This window comes from Myodes glareolus, chromosome 20 (assembly GCF_982192425.1).
Source record: "Myodes glareolus chromosome 20, mMyoGla1.1, whole genome shotgun sequence".
Classification (NCBI taxonomy): domain Eukaryota; kingdom Metazoa; phylum Chordata; class Mammalia; order Rodentia; family Cricetidae; genus Myodes; species Myodes glareolus.
Window position 1 is genome coordinate 5369817 of NC_142045.1, and position 14176 is coordinate 5383992.

Genomic DNA, 14176 nt, shown 5'->3' on the forward strand with positions numbered 1-14176 from the left:
TTCTGTCTCAGGTGGCCCACCCCTTGATCCGCTCTCAGCTCGTCAGCTACATCTACAATGGCTTCCTGGTTCCAGTCTTGGCTCCCGCCCTTCATAAGGTCAGTGACGGGCTAAGGCCGTCTTCTGTCTGTTGATAGAACAACGGAGGGAAACTGAGGAAAGCAAGCACGGTGTAACAACTCAGCCGTGTATATAACATTATTTGTCTTCTCATTCCATCCCAAGTGCTCAGTAGTATCAAATGTGGGTCTTAAAATAGCCCTGGTATAAGCTGTATGGGGTCCCCTTGGTGTTGTGGAATGTCAGGTAGTACAGGCTGTAGCAGAGGCGAGGCACAGTCTGGGGTCTACTTCAGTTCATGGGTGGGGTGAACTGTCCTCTGATGCCACGCCTTTCATGGAGAGTCACGGCTGCTTTGCACGTGGAGAGGGCTGAGGCGGCACAGGTGGCAGAGCTTCACCTTCGCTTTAACAGATCATGATTTTTTGTGACAGCCAAAATGAAGCTGAAGCCACATTTAGGTTCCACCAAAGGTGGACTGTCTCGTCAGCACGACTCTGGACTCTGGATTCCTTGTGTTGCTCATTATACATTTAAGAAATCTACGTCTTTTACATTGAGAGTTGTGATGAGACACCCACAGATCTAGAAATCTAATTTTAAGGAGTCTTTTTCTCTGATTGGGAGAGGAGCAAGAATTAATTTACAGTGTAGCTTGGGTGAAATGCCCTTCTTTCTGGATATTTGAATTACATTTTATGTGCTCTTATTTTACGATGTCAAAAAAAACAGATTCACATGTGTTAGTGGCATGTGTGCTGTTGGCATGTGTGTTAGTGGCATGTGTGCTGGTGGCATGTGTGTTAGTGGCATGTGTGCTGGTAGCATGTGCGTTAGTGGCATGTGTGATGGTGGCATGTGTGTTAGTGGTTTGTGTGATGGTGACGTGTGTTAGTGGCATGTGTGATGGTGGCATGTGTGCTGGTAGCATGTGCGTTAGTGGCATGTGTGATGGTGGCATGTGTGTTAGTGAACAGTCAATCTCAGTGGAGCTGTGTGTGTCTCGCTGCCCAGTGACCTTTGACCTTAGGACACACTGTGTGAGACAGACTGTCCTTGGTCTGAAATGGGATTTCCTCAGGTTGCTTTAGTGTTTTATAGACACAAAGAGACCGTCTGTGGAATTAGAGCTGTCTTGGGGCGTGTAAGGCATGGCGTTGGAAAACATGTGCCTTCCGTGTTTCTGTGCTGTTCCTCTGTTTGCCAGTCCCGCTGTTCTGGGATGGGGTGAGTGAAATCTGTGTGGGAAAGGTTTCTTTTTGGTTGAATACAGCAATATTACTGAAAGTCTTTGTAGTAATTATATCCTCCCTCACATTGTCTTTCTTCCTCTTTTATTCTCAAGTTTTTCCTCACTGACCTACTGACACTAATGCTGTTGATAACTGTTGTAATAATGATAGCTATTATGACTATTTTCCATACTATTTGTTATTAAGCTTAATATACTTAATGTTATAAACATTGATGGAAATTCTTTGTGCGTATTAACGGGTATCAAGTGATGTGTTGATACGTGTATATACTGACGTAACGTTGGAATCAAGCTAAACACAGTTATCTTCCCATTTATCATTTCCTTGTGGTGAAAACCCACCTTGTAATTGTTCGATAGTGAGCACACCACTGCTGTCTGTAGACACCCTATGGTGTACCAGCACAGCAGGGCATCTTGCTGTGATCTCAGGGTGGCTTAGAGCAGTGAGTGTCTCTGACTCACAGAGCTGCTGTGGAGACCTTCTCCCCACTTCCTCACAGTGCTTAGGAATGACTGAGGAGCGGGTATGAGCCCTGAGTGTTCAACGTCTGACTCCACAGAGGTGAGCGCACTTTCTGAGGGTAGGGCTCCCGTGTGTTGTGTTCTCTGGGATACGTCACTGCTGAGTGTGGGCATATCCTTAGACTCGAGAAGTATGGAAAACCAAACCAAACTGAAAACCAGCACACAAACCAATGTTCATTAAAGTGTTGACAGAACACTGGCAGCTGGTGGCTTCCCAGAAAGTGCTTTATAAAAGAATGAGTGCAGACAGCCCTGTGTATACATTCCCTGGCTTCATTTTTACAGATATGTCCGTAATTTAAAATTGGAGATTTTTTTTAAACCATGAAGCTAACAGATGCTTTTTGACACGTCACTATAGAATTCAGGAGATGAAAAAGTGAATGCTGCTGCATGAGATTTGAATTTGTAACCCTCTAATTAAGATTCTTTAATTTTTATCCCTTATTAACAGCTGCTAGGATATTTCCGTTTAGTATCCAGGGAGAGCAAAGACTTACTGTTCTCTTTTTTGATTACTTTTTCTTCCTAGTCTCCATTTAGGAGGGGGGTGTTCGTGGTTTTACTGTTTAGAATTGAAAGGATTAGAAAGGCAGGGACAGCCTCCCCTCCACCTCTGGCTCTCTCAGTGACAGCTGATAGGAGTGTGTCCTAGATCAGCAGCCCAGGGACAGACAAGCAGAGCCGGTCAGGGATGAGCATATCTCGAGAAGCTCCCCCTGGGAGCAGCCATGTCCTGTCTCTTACTTCTCCTCCTTGGGCTCTGAAAAGGTTACTTCATGTCTGGGCTCAGGTCTGCTGGAGGAATTCCCATTGTGTTTTACAAACTTCAGGTCTGCTGCCCTGACAAAAGGGCCTCAGTCAGTCTTCCAAATAAAATTCCTTTGTGCACTCTCTCACCTAAATCATGCATAAATTTTTGTTACCTGACATCTGTGTAGGCAGTTTATAAAGGTGAACTTATTCTCCATGCCTCATAAATCATACAGATAAATCCATACTTAAAATTTCCTTCACAGCACAGACAGAATATTTCCACAGCAATTCTTAACCAAAGATTAAGCATTACAAAACCTTGTGAAAGTACTGGGGAGATGGCTCAGTCCGTGAAGTGCCTTCCACACAAGCATGAGGAGTTGGGTCCCTAAAAGTGCACATTAAAAAGCCAGACTTGGTGTCTTATATCTTGTATCCCCATGGTGGGGGACAAGGTGGAGACGGGGGATCCTGGAACTTCTGCAGCCAGCTGTCCTGTCTGAATTGATGAGCTTCAGGTTTAATGGCAAAGTCTGTCTCAAGAAGTAAAAGTGGAGAATGAGAAAAGACGTTTGACACTGACCTCTGGCTTATACACACGGACGTACACACCTCTCTCTACCCTAGCAAGTACATAAATGTGCACAGCACTTACCATACACGTGCACACATACAGCCTAGAGAGTGGGAACGATGGGGAAGGGCACATGGGTTGAATGCAGGGCATGTGTGAGGTTCCTCCCCACTGTTGTGTGTGCGCGTGTGTGTGATTTCTTCAGCCAACACCAAGACATGGCTGTCTGTTCCTCTGGGTTAGTGCCAAAGCTTACATGGTTTGTTTTTGTTTTAAAGGGCTGTGTGGCTTTCTCCTGCAGTCACGTACACGTTGAGCCTTGCAAGCTCTGGGGCTGGGAGTAGAGTTTGCTGAACACAAGTGAGGCCTTGGGTTTAATCTCTAGCATGAGAAAAAAGGTTACTTGGGAAGCCCTGAACACAGAATGTTTGCATCAATTCATTTGGCATACCACCTAACCTGTCTAAGTGCATTGGGTGTCTGGTCTTCCTGAATCATCTCAAATTTGTTGATTTTAACCTACTTGTGTTAATATTTGTATGTTCTTTGGAGAAAATATGAATATACCTGTTTTATTTTGCTAACCTAGACTTTCTGAGGACTTTATGTAGAACATGACAGATAAACACACCATTCTTCCAAAAGTTTTGAATTTGAATTACCAAATACATATGGCCTTCAGAATTTAGAATATGAGCCTACTTTGGACATTTTGGGAAAGGATACACTTTTTTAATAATTTATTTATTTATTTTACATAATGACCTCAGTTTCCCCTCTCTTCCTCTCTTCCCATTCCCTCCCTCCACTTCTACCCAGTCTTCCTCTGTGTCTCTTTAGAAAGGGGCAGGACTCCCATGGGTATCAACAAAGCATGGCATATCAAGTTGCATTAAGACTAAGCACCTCCCCTTGTACTAAGTCTGGGCAAGGCAATAAATACACTGTGAGGAATAGGTTCCCAAGAGCCAGCCAAAGTGTTAGGAGCAGCCCATGCACCCATTGTTGGGAGTCCCACAAATAGACCAAATTACACAACTGTCACATATATGTAGTGATCTTAGGTCAGTTCTATGCAGGCTCTCTGGTTATTGGTTCAGACTCTGTGAGTTCCTGTGAGCCAGATAGTTGTTTCTGTGGGTTTTCTTGTGATGTCTTTGACCCCTTTGGCTCTTACAGTTCCTCCTTCCTCCCTTTAGCAGGATTCCCCGAGTTCAGCCTAAGGTTTGACTGAGATCTGTTTCCATCAGTTACTGGATGAAGGCTCTCTGATGACAATTGGAGTAGTCACTGATCTGATCACAGGAGATGACCAGTTCAGGCTATGCATCCACTATTGCTAGGAGCCTTAGCTGGGGTCATCCTTGTAGATTCGTGGGAGTTTTCCTTGTATCAGGTTTCTACCCAACCCCAAAATGACCCCCTTTCCAGCCATCACTTTCAGTACTCTCCTTGTCCACTCACCCCCAACCTGATCCTTCAAGTTCCCATGCCTGTCCACCCCCAATCCATACAGGAAATCTCCACTGTCTACCCTTCCCAGGGACATCCATGTATCCCACCTGGGGCCCTCCTTGTCTAGCCTTTCTGGAATGTGAATTGTAGCATGGTTATCCTTTACTTTACAGCTAATATTCACTTACGAGTGAGTACATACTATGTTGGTCTTTCTGGGTCTGGGCTGCCTTACTCAGGATGATTTTTTTCTGGTTCCATCCATTTGCCTTTAAGTTTCCTGTTGACTTTGACTTTAACAGCTAAGTAATGCTACACAGTGTAAGTGTTCCATATTTTGTTATTCATTCTTTGGTTGAGGGACATCTAGGTTGTTTCCAGGTTCTGGCTATGACAAAGCTGCTATGAATATAGTTGAGCAACTGTCCTTGGGGCATGATTGAGCATCCTTTGGGTAAATGCCCAGGAGTGATATTGATGGATTTTGAGATAAATTATTTGCCAATTTTCTGAAAAACCACCGTATTGATTTTCAAAGTGGCTGTTCAAGTTTGTACTCTCACCAGCAATGGAGAAGGATTCCTCGTGCTCCGCAACCTCTCCATCATAAACTGTCATTTGTGGTTTTGATCTTAGCCATTTTGACAGGTATAATATAGAATCTCAGAGTCTTTTTGATTTGCATTTCCTTGATGTTTAAGGATGTTGAACATTTCTTAAAGTGCTTCTCTGCCATTTGAAATTCTCCTGTTGAGAACTTTCTGTTTAGGTCTGTACCTCATTTTTAGTTGGATTCTTTAGTTTTTTATGTCTAAATTCTAGAGTTCTTTATCTATTTTGGAGATCAGCCTTCTGTCAAATGGGGGGTTGGTGAAGATCTTTTCTGTAGACTGCAGGTTCTGTCTTACTGACCATGTCCTTTGCCTTACAGAAGCTTTTCAGTTTCATGAGGTCCCATTTATTAGTTGTCGATCTCAGTGTCTGTGCTGCTGGTGTTCTATTCAAGGAGTTGTCTCCTGTGTCAGTGTGTTCAAGGCTGTTCTCCATTTTCTTTTCTATCAGGTTCAGTGTAACTGGATTTATGTTGAGGACTTTGATCCACTTGGACTTTAGTCTTGTGCAGAATGATAGATACGAATCTATTATCGTTCTTTTATATGTTGACACCCAGCTATGCCAGCACCATTTGTTAAAAATGTTTTCTTTTTTCCATTGTGTAATTTTGTCTTCTTTGTCAAAAATCAAGTGTCTGTAGTGTGTGAATTTATGTCAGGGTCTTCAATTCAATTCCATTGATCGATGTGACTGTTTTTATGCCAATACCAATCTGTATTTTTATTACCACAGCTGTATAGTAGAGCTTGAAGTCAGAAATGGTGACACCTTCAACAGCTCCATTATTGTACAGGATTGTTTTAGCTGTCCTGGGTTTTTTGCTTTTCCATATGAAGTTGAATATTGTTCTTTCAAGGCCTGTACAGAATTGTTTTGAAATATTGATGGGGATAGCATTGAACTTGGTAAGATGACATTTTTTTTCTATGTTAATCCTTCTGATCCATGATGATGGGAAATGGGAAGGGGTAAATTTTTACAGATAGGTTGAAATCATGCTTTTGCAAAAGTCATATTAAAGAAAACAGTATTAAGATGCAATAGGCAATTCAATTCAGCTGTTAATGTGTTTGTAGGCATTCTAAGATGCTTGCTTATTTTTGACTTCAGGTTAAAAGAATACCTTGTCCACAGTGAGAGCTATTTCTATTGTATCTATTTGGTTAATTTTTCCAAGCTAATATTTCAAAGCTGGATGCTCACTGGTTGGTTTCACTAGCCAGCGTTCTAAGAGAAGTGGGGGCTATGGAAGGATTAAACAAGCAGGGATTTTATTTCAGGGAGCAAGGCAGGAAGGGTCTTGGGGACCAGGTGGACGAGACCATCACCACTGGAACTTGCATCGCCTGTCACAGGATCTGGGGAGAAACGTCGCCGTTTATCTGGTAGTGACACATGTTGTTCTATTCATGTTTCGTCCTCTGAAGATAAGCAAGTCCCCAGGTCACATCCTTAGAGAGAAGTGTGGTTCTATTGTCATGTCAGAAGGGATGTTTGGGATGTGAGTCTCTGCCCGAATGACTGTCATTCATGTTGTGCCAGGGTCTAAGGAGCAGCAGGTGGGCCTCAGATTATGCTGTGAGAGGGGCTGAGGACGTCCAGTTGTTTTGAGAGGTGACATTTCAGTGCTGTATTAGAAACCCCCCTTAGCCTTCGTGCTGAAAACCAGCCATGGGTTGTTCGTGTGGGTCAGCACTTGTGTGTACAATGCCACAGTCTGGCTCCAAGGCCTGGGCCTCAGCTGAGATCATTACGGTGTCCAGGGCCTGCGTATTGGGGCCTGGCTGGACACATCTCCCTCTTTTGCCTTCTCCCTTCTACATAGGGATAGGCTGGGCTTCTCCCAGGGGTATTCAGGTTCCTGTGCTAATCAAGGTCAGGATTCCAGAGCGTGGAGGTTCCCAAGACTTCAAGAGCGTATTGTAGAAGTAGCCATTGTCCTAAGGCTGGGACCTGGAGCCCGGAGCAGTATCACTTCTGCTCTGCTCCGTGGTCGACAGCGTCACAGAGCCCAGCTCCTTACAGCAGGAAACCCTGTCTCTTAGTTTCAGACTGTAAGGGGATGTGTGTCCGGTTACTGTGACTGTCACACTGGGGTCTGAGTGTGGGTGTCAATAGTCAGGGGGCTATGTAGAACGTCTACCCGTTATGAGCTGTGAACTTGAGCAGGAGGCAGGATAGGGCTTGAAGGTAAATACAGATCCTCATAAGCCTCCAGGTTCAGAGCCCCCAGGGTCAGCATCTGAAAGCCTTCATCAGCAGGGAAAACTGTCACCTGTCAGTGTGTTTGCTCTTGCTACTCAAGTAGATTTCGGCTTAAACTCTAGAAAGGCTTTAAAGCCTCACTTTCTTATAGCTGAGTGTTCTTTTGGTTTGGGGTGTGTTTTACAAAAGATTTGTGATGTGTGTGAATCTTTGGGACTGAAAATTTTGTAACCTCTGCTCGCTTGCGCGCGCTCTCTCTCTCTCTCTCTCTCTCTCTCTCTCTCTCTCTCTCTCTCTCTCTCTCTCTCTCATTCATTTGCCTCTAGATCAGGCTATGACAAACTGGAGTTAAGGGCCCACTTTGGCCTGCGGCCCTTTTTGTGTATCCCCAAATTTGAAATTGTGTTTGCATTTGCCAGTAGATGAATAGATAAAGCATGGTATATGGAAATAAACACTATTCAGCCATTTGTAAAGACAGGACATTCTGACATATTATTACATCAAAGGGCACTGCAGGACAACTACATGGTCTCTCACATAACATACCTAGCCACGTTCCCAGACACAGAAGACAGAAAGGGACTTCTCAGGAGCAAAAGAAATGGGAGAAGCGGGTGTGTGTGTGTGTGTGTGTGTGTGTGTGTCATTGTTTCCTAGTTACAGGTGTCCAGTTTCGTGAGATGAAAAGTTCTGGAGACTGGTTGTGCAACAATGTGAACACCTCTCAGCAGCGTGCTTAAAACTGGTGAGGATGATGCTGTTTATGTTCTGTGTATTATGCTACAATTTTAAGAGATGGAATAGTGTTTGCATTTTCTGAGTTTTTTTAAATGCTAAAATATATAGGTTATACTGTGTTCCCCAAACCCTAAAATGTTCCTGGTGCTAGGGGTATAACTTAGTGGTATATTGTTTGCCTGGGATATGCAAGGCCTTGGCTTCTTCACCCCTGGTGGTGGTGGTGGTGGTGGTAATAGTGGTGGTGGTGGTAATAGTGGTGGTGGTGGTGGTGTTAATAGTGGTGGTGGTGTTAATAGTGGTGGTGGTGGTAGCGGTGGTGGTGGTGGTGGTAGTGGTAGCATAAGAGAAATTTAACTCTGGATCTTTGTAGGGAGGTTTTCCCACCCATGCTGTAGGGCAGTATGGTGTCCTATACGTTTTGGATGAGTAACAATTGTTTGGAGGTGTCAACAGTAGAAAACATCCCCAGGAGGCATTGGGAAAGGGTTAGCAGTGCTTTTTCTCTGAACGCAGTGATCAGGACCAGGAGCAGGAGACCCCAGTAGTCCGACTAGTGGTCAGCAGCCTGGAATCTCTGCCCAGGTGTGCTTTGCGGTCCTGTATGGGGAGAACAGTAGGTAGGCAGTCAGCCATAGACAAAGCCGACATTGGTGCCTGTCCTGGTCTCTAGCAGGATTAGAGAAAGAGTTGGTACGGAGTATGGGTGAGAGAGGATTGTCTGAACAACACCCTGGCACACTCGCAGGATTTCCAGAAGCCACCTTGGGATGCTCTTCGGGGGATGCTTTGAGCCTATCCCTCACAGGGTTTTAGGAAATGGGGGAAGATGCTTGGACCTGTCTCTGTTAGAAGGAGCTATAGACCTTGAGGGGTGTATACTAAGGCAGGCAGTGATGGGAGGGGGATCAGTCACACAAGTCCTTTTCTGCATGCTGCTCACAGATATTAGTCATGGAAACTCTGACCTCAAAGTCTGTACCTTTGGTTTTGCCAAAGAGTAGACAGCGATATTTCACTTTCTATAATTGTGCTTGGAGAGCAGAAGCTAGAAATCTACAAGGAAAAAAAGTGATTTCCCCCCACCATCTTCTGTGTGCTGAAACTGTCCTGGAATGATATACATGGGTAAAATGATTTCAGACAGTCCCTTAAGGGCATGCGTGTTGGCTTCCTATAAGCCACCGTGGAGCCCATTTGTTTTGCAATCTTGCCTTCCACACACACACATACATATTCATGATCTGCATCCTACAAGCTCAATAATTCATGGCTTATTGACTTAAGTTGATGGATGGAAGTTTTGGATAATTGAAAAGAAAAGATGGGAATTCCGAGAGACTGGGTGGGCATGGCCATGCAGGAGTTGCCCACTTACCAGTATTGTGCTTTGTGGGTAGGGTGGGACACGGACTCCAGTATGGCACAGTTTGGCTCTCCTGGCACAGCGTACTCTTTACTTTTATGCCCAGTGAAAGTCATGACTACAGATTTTTAAAAACAATTAAATAGCATTTTCAAGTTATCATCACTGTAAAATATTAGTGGGTCACAGTTGAGTGCCTAGCTTACAGGAGGAGCAGACTGACGGGTGCCTAAGGAGGGAGCAGAGAGGCTGCTGCCTTACTGCTGTTCAGTGCAGCCCCTCTCTAGTATTTCCCGGTCTGGGAGAGAGACAAGAGGTCTCAGGAGTGGAAGGAGGCTCAGCAGGTCCCGTTGCTTGCTCTTCTGGAACACTTGCTTCTATGGTTTAGGATGTGGAGCATCATGTTTATGTTCCTTGTCCTTCCGCTGTCACCTCTGCCACTTCCTGATGGGAAACACTTGGACATTTAGTGTCTGGTTTCCAATAAAGCTGTGGGATTTCACTGGAAACAAATTCAGTACAAAATGAAAAGAAAGGAGTCCAAGCATAGAATTGGAAGTAGCTATGCTCACCCCTGCACCACCAATGCACTCACAGCATGGAATTAGCAGAGCCTGTTGACTGTGGAAGCCTGGAGTTTTTTCTTTTAAACTTAAGGGGTTCTCTGCTATGCCCTTTGTAGTTTTCCTTCACTTATTTGGTCACCAAATGAGACCCTGGCTCTGCAGTGAACCACACCTATCTATCAGGATGACTTTCTTCTCTTTACATTTTATGGTTTTACTTACACATTTCAGTAATTTGCTTTTTAAAGCCAATTGCTGACCAAGGCTTTTAATTACTAACGGCTCTTGAATGTCGCCTTGTTTTTGCTAGGCACTCACTTATTTTCCTGTGATAATGTTGGGGTTTAATTTTTTGCAATTTCCTCCTCCTTTTTACTCCGCCTGGAGTGAAGATTGTGTCCCGAGAGTGCACTTGCAGCTCCCGTTGGCCCATAGACCAGTAGCGTGGTGTGAGGCAAAGCCAGTCCCAGAAGTCACCTGAAGAAGCAAGCTCATTTTTTAAAGGAGTTGCTGCTCTTGTCTCCAGCCTCAGGGGCCAGCTCTGGGCAGCTTTGGGGCAGGCAGGTGTCCCCTGCCTTGCCATCAACTGGTGAAACTGTAAGTTGTGGGTACCTGAGCGTGACAGGAAAGGCTGAAGTATCTGTTGCCATGACCCGGGTTGGTTGTATCATGCCAGCACTGCGCAGGCCACAGGTGAGGGGCTGGTCAGCTGCTGTCTTGGCTTCGCTTCCTGTTGCTGTAACACAATACTCTGAAGTAAACAACTTGAAGAGGAAGGGCTCATTTTGGCTCACACTTCCAGGGTGTCGCGTGTCTCCGTGGGGAAGTCACCGTGGCAAGCGCTTGAGGAACCAGCACATTGCATCCACAGTCAAAAAGCAGAGATTTTATACACAGGAGTGGTCAGCTCACATCTCCATTCTGTACAGTCCCAGTGCAGTGGTTCCTGCTCCAGTCTAAAATGGTTCTTCCCACATAAATTAGCATATTCGAGTAATCCCTTGCAGGCCTGCCCAGAGGCTCATCTCCTTAGTGATTCTAGATTCTGCCAAGTTGACAATTAGCGCTGTCCTGACAGTTGCAGTGTGGTGGGAGGGGACCAGGTGGTTGTCTTAAACAGTCTTGTGACAGCGGATAGGCCAGTTGTAGAGATGACCGAGGCTGGTCAGTGATTGCAGTGATTAAAGGGCCCAGTCCCGTGGGAGGCCTCAAGCTATAGAACATGGAACACAGTAGTGACACTGTTAGACTTGGCCTGATAAACGCACGTTCAGAGAGGCAGCTAGGGACAGGCTAAGTAATGGCCCCGTCCAGCTGTCTGAACGAACCTAAGAGTTTACTGGTAAATATAAGGGGCTTTGTCTTGGAAATAGTTGATTTATTCATTGAACACCATGAATATATATTATCTAATGCATTCATTCAGGTAGTAAGAGTTTGTGGAAGCAATGTAAATTCGTGTAAAAAGTGCACCTCAAAGTGGGCTTTGTCATCAGCCAGACCTTGGTTTGCAGTTTGGTCCAGGGCTACTTCAATCAGCTTTGTGGCTGGGGCCGTGTTCTCTGTGCGTGAATACAAAACACCTGCCTCCTTGGGATTTTGTGAAGAACAAATAGATATTGTATTGAAGTAGTTATCATTGTCACTGATACTTAGCACTAAATACACATTGCCTGTCATTATTCATGAAGGTAACCAACCGACTCTCAAATGAGACCTGTCACACGGTGTGGAGCTACCACCCAGCAAGTCTTGCCCTGTTTCAGCCAGTGTGGCATTTTGAATTTAGACAATATACTTCTTATTTCTCACTGTTTTGTGTTTTCTCTCTCTTTTTGGGAGGGGGAATATGGTAACTATTCAGCGATCATGGATTTACTCTTCTGTTTATTCCAATTGCCAATAACATGTTCTCAGACAAAGACAGTTACGTTAGATTTCTTGCATGAAAACTTGTAATCTTTGGCTGTTCTCATTTGAAAGGAGGGCAGAAGCCTGAGTGTCTGAATCTCAGGAACACCAAGGCTTTCCAAGGACCACGCTAGAAATAACACTGCCCTTTATTATAATTCATGTTATTTCATTGAACTAGGGTTCAGAAGGCAGTGTGGTGGTGGATGCTGACTCTCACCTTGATAGAATCCGGAATCACCTACATGTACCTGGCCGTCTATGGGGGATCACGGTGGGGAGGACTGCTCCACTGTAGGCTGTGGGGGATCAGTGGAGAGGACTGCTCCACTGTAGTCACTGTTCCGTGACTGAGATCCTGGCTGTGAAGGAAGGGGCTGAGCAGCAGGTACTCATTGCTCTCCGCCTTCTGACTGCAGGTGTGAAGGTGACCGGACACTTCAGGCTCCTGTTGTCTTGCCTTCCTTGCCATGATCTGCTTTACTTGTGAGACAAACCCTTCCCCCACTGAAGCTGCCTTTGTCGGTATCTTACCAGCATTATAAGGACAAACCGAAACATGGGTTTTAGTTTTATGTGTAACCTCCAGCGGTCTTACCTCAGTTACCATTTCAGTTTTGTCAATTTCTAACCCTACCCTGGATACACCCTCTGCCAAGATTATAGAGAACATCAAACAATAAATGACAGTGATTTGAGGGATGAATTATTAGAATGGGTAAGGTCTTCTTGTCTCACAGTAACACATCAAAGTACTTTGCTTCGTTTAAAGACTCAGCAGCAGCAGCAGCAGCAGCAGCAGCAGCAGCAGTAGCAGTAGGTTTGAAGGTGTGTAGTAAAGGAGATGGTTGGCTGTGTATAGGTATTACTTTCCCAATGTGTGCATCGTGTTGGATTGAGAGAGGTCTTTCCCATTGCTGAGTTTTACTGCTTACTGTGTGAAGTCAGCTCCGCTCTGTTGTGTGGTGCTGGTCAGGTATGTAGCCAGTGTTATCAGTACTGTACACTTCCCTCAGGTGGAGTGGGTATCAACTATGGTGGCTACTTGCTGATGTCACATGTATCACAGAACATGATAAGGTCTCAACCATCCCACAAGACTACTGTGGAAAGAGGGAGCTGCGTGCTTCCTTTGGTGTGGCTTTATAAAAAAAAAAGGAGAGTTGTATTGTTACTGGCGCTGCTTTTTCCACCTCTGGTGTTCCAAGTTGTTGCGTGGACAGATGATGCATACAGACATCCAGACCCACCTACAAGCATACATTTCCCTTCATCAATAGATAGAAACACTTGACAGTCCATTCTGGAGCCTCGATTAACACTCATGGGTCAACTGTGGAACATAAAGAAATGATTAATGCTCATTGGGGAAAGCCTCCGGGAATATTAAATGATGGTAATAGAAGTTATTGGAACATTTGCTTCTTTTTTTAAAAAAGAAAATCTTGTAATTAATGTCCAAGGTCTTGTTGCTGAGTTTCCAGAACTAATTAAGCACCACATTGTTGAGCATCTTAGTCAAGGCACCTTCATCTAGAGCCCATGGCAATTCTTATCTGAGACTAGGTGCATTATTCAGGGACTGAAGCCTAAAGCTTTCCGTTCATCTTTCATGTTTACAGAATAATGGTGAACTAATTCAATTTTAGCCATTTCTGATCATAGGATCAAAGTTGGTCCATGACCAACTTTACGGTGTCTTGGAAACATCCTTCTCCCTATAATGCTTTGTCTAATGATGCGCTTAACAAGAATAAATAAAACTGGGCAGAATAAATAGAATTAAACCAGAGAGTGAAGAGGAAGGCGAATTTACTTACACAGGTGACTGGAAGTCAAAGTGAAATACATTTAATTGTGCAAATCCAAAGGGAAACCTAAGATTTAAGACAGGTATTACTTTAAAAACATAAGGGAAGATACAAATTTCTAGAAAGGAAGAAAAAGACTAATTATAATATTACTGAAGAAGCATCAGTGGCTGAAGAATCATACTTGCAGCATGCTCTCTACATGTGGAAGTGAAACCGTTCAAGACGAACTTCACTGCCCTGGGTTTGGAGCGCCTGTAAGTTAATTGGCAGTGGTCATTACCACGGTTGATTGTTGAGATACCAACTGTCTGAATAAGCCTGGTGATACTT

At 44.4% G+C, this 14176-nt stretch overlaps 1 protein-coding gene across 5 annotated transcripts in view; it reads left to right on the forward strand.

Annotated features, from left to right (window-relative positions):
- Positions 1 to 14176, forward strand: part of Fhip1a (FHF complex subunit HOOK interacting protein 1A) — a 226460-nt gene that overhangs the window by 160823 nt on the left and 51461 nt on the right. For all 5 annotated transcript variants that reach the window (XM_085682533.2, XM_085682535.2, XM_085682534.2 and 2 more), the window contains one exon: positions 12 to 98. In XM_085682533.2, the coding sequence (XP_085538659.2) occupies positions 12 to 98 (87 nt within the window). The remainder of the gene's footprint in view (positions 1 to 11; positions 99 to 14176) is intronic.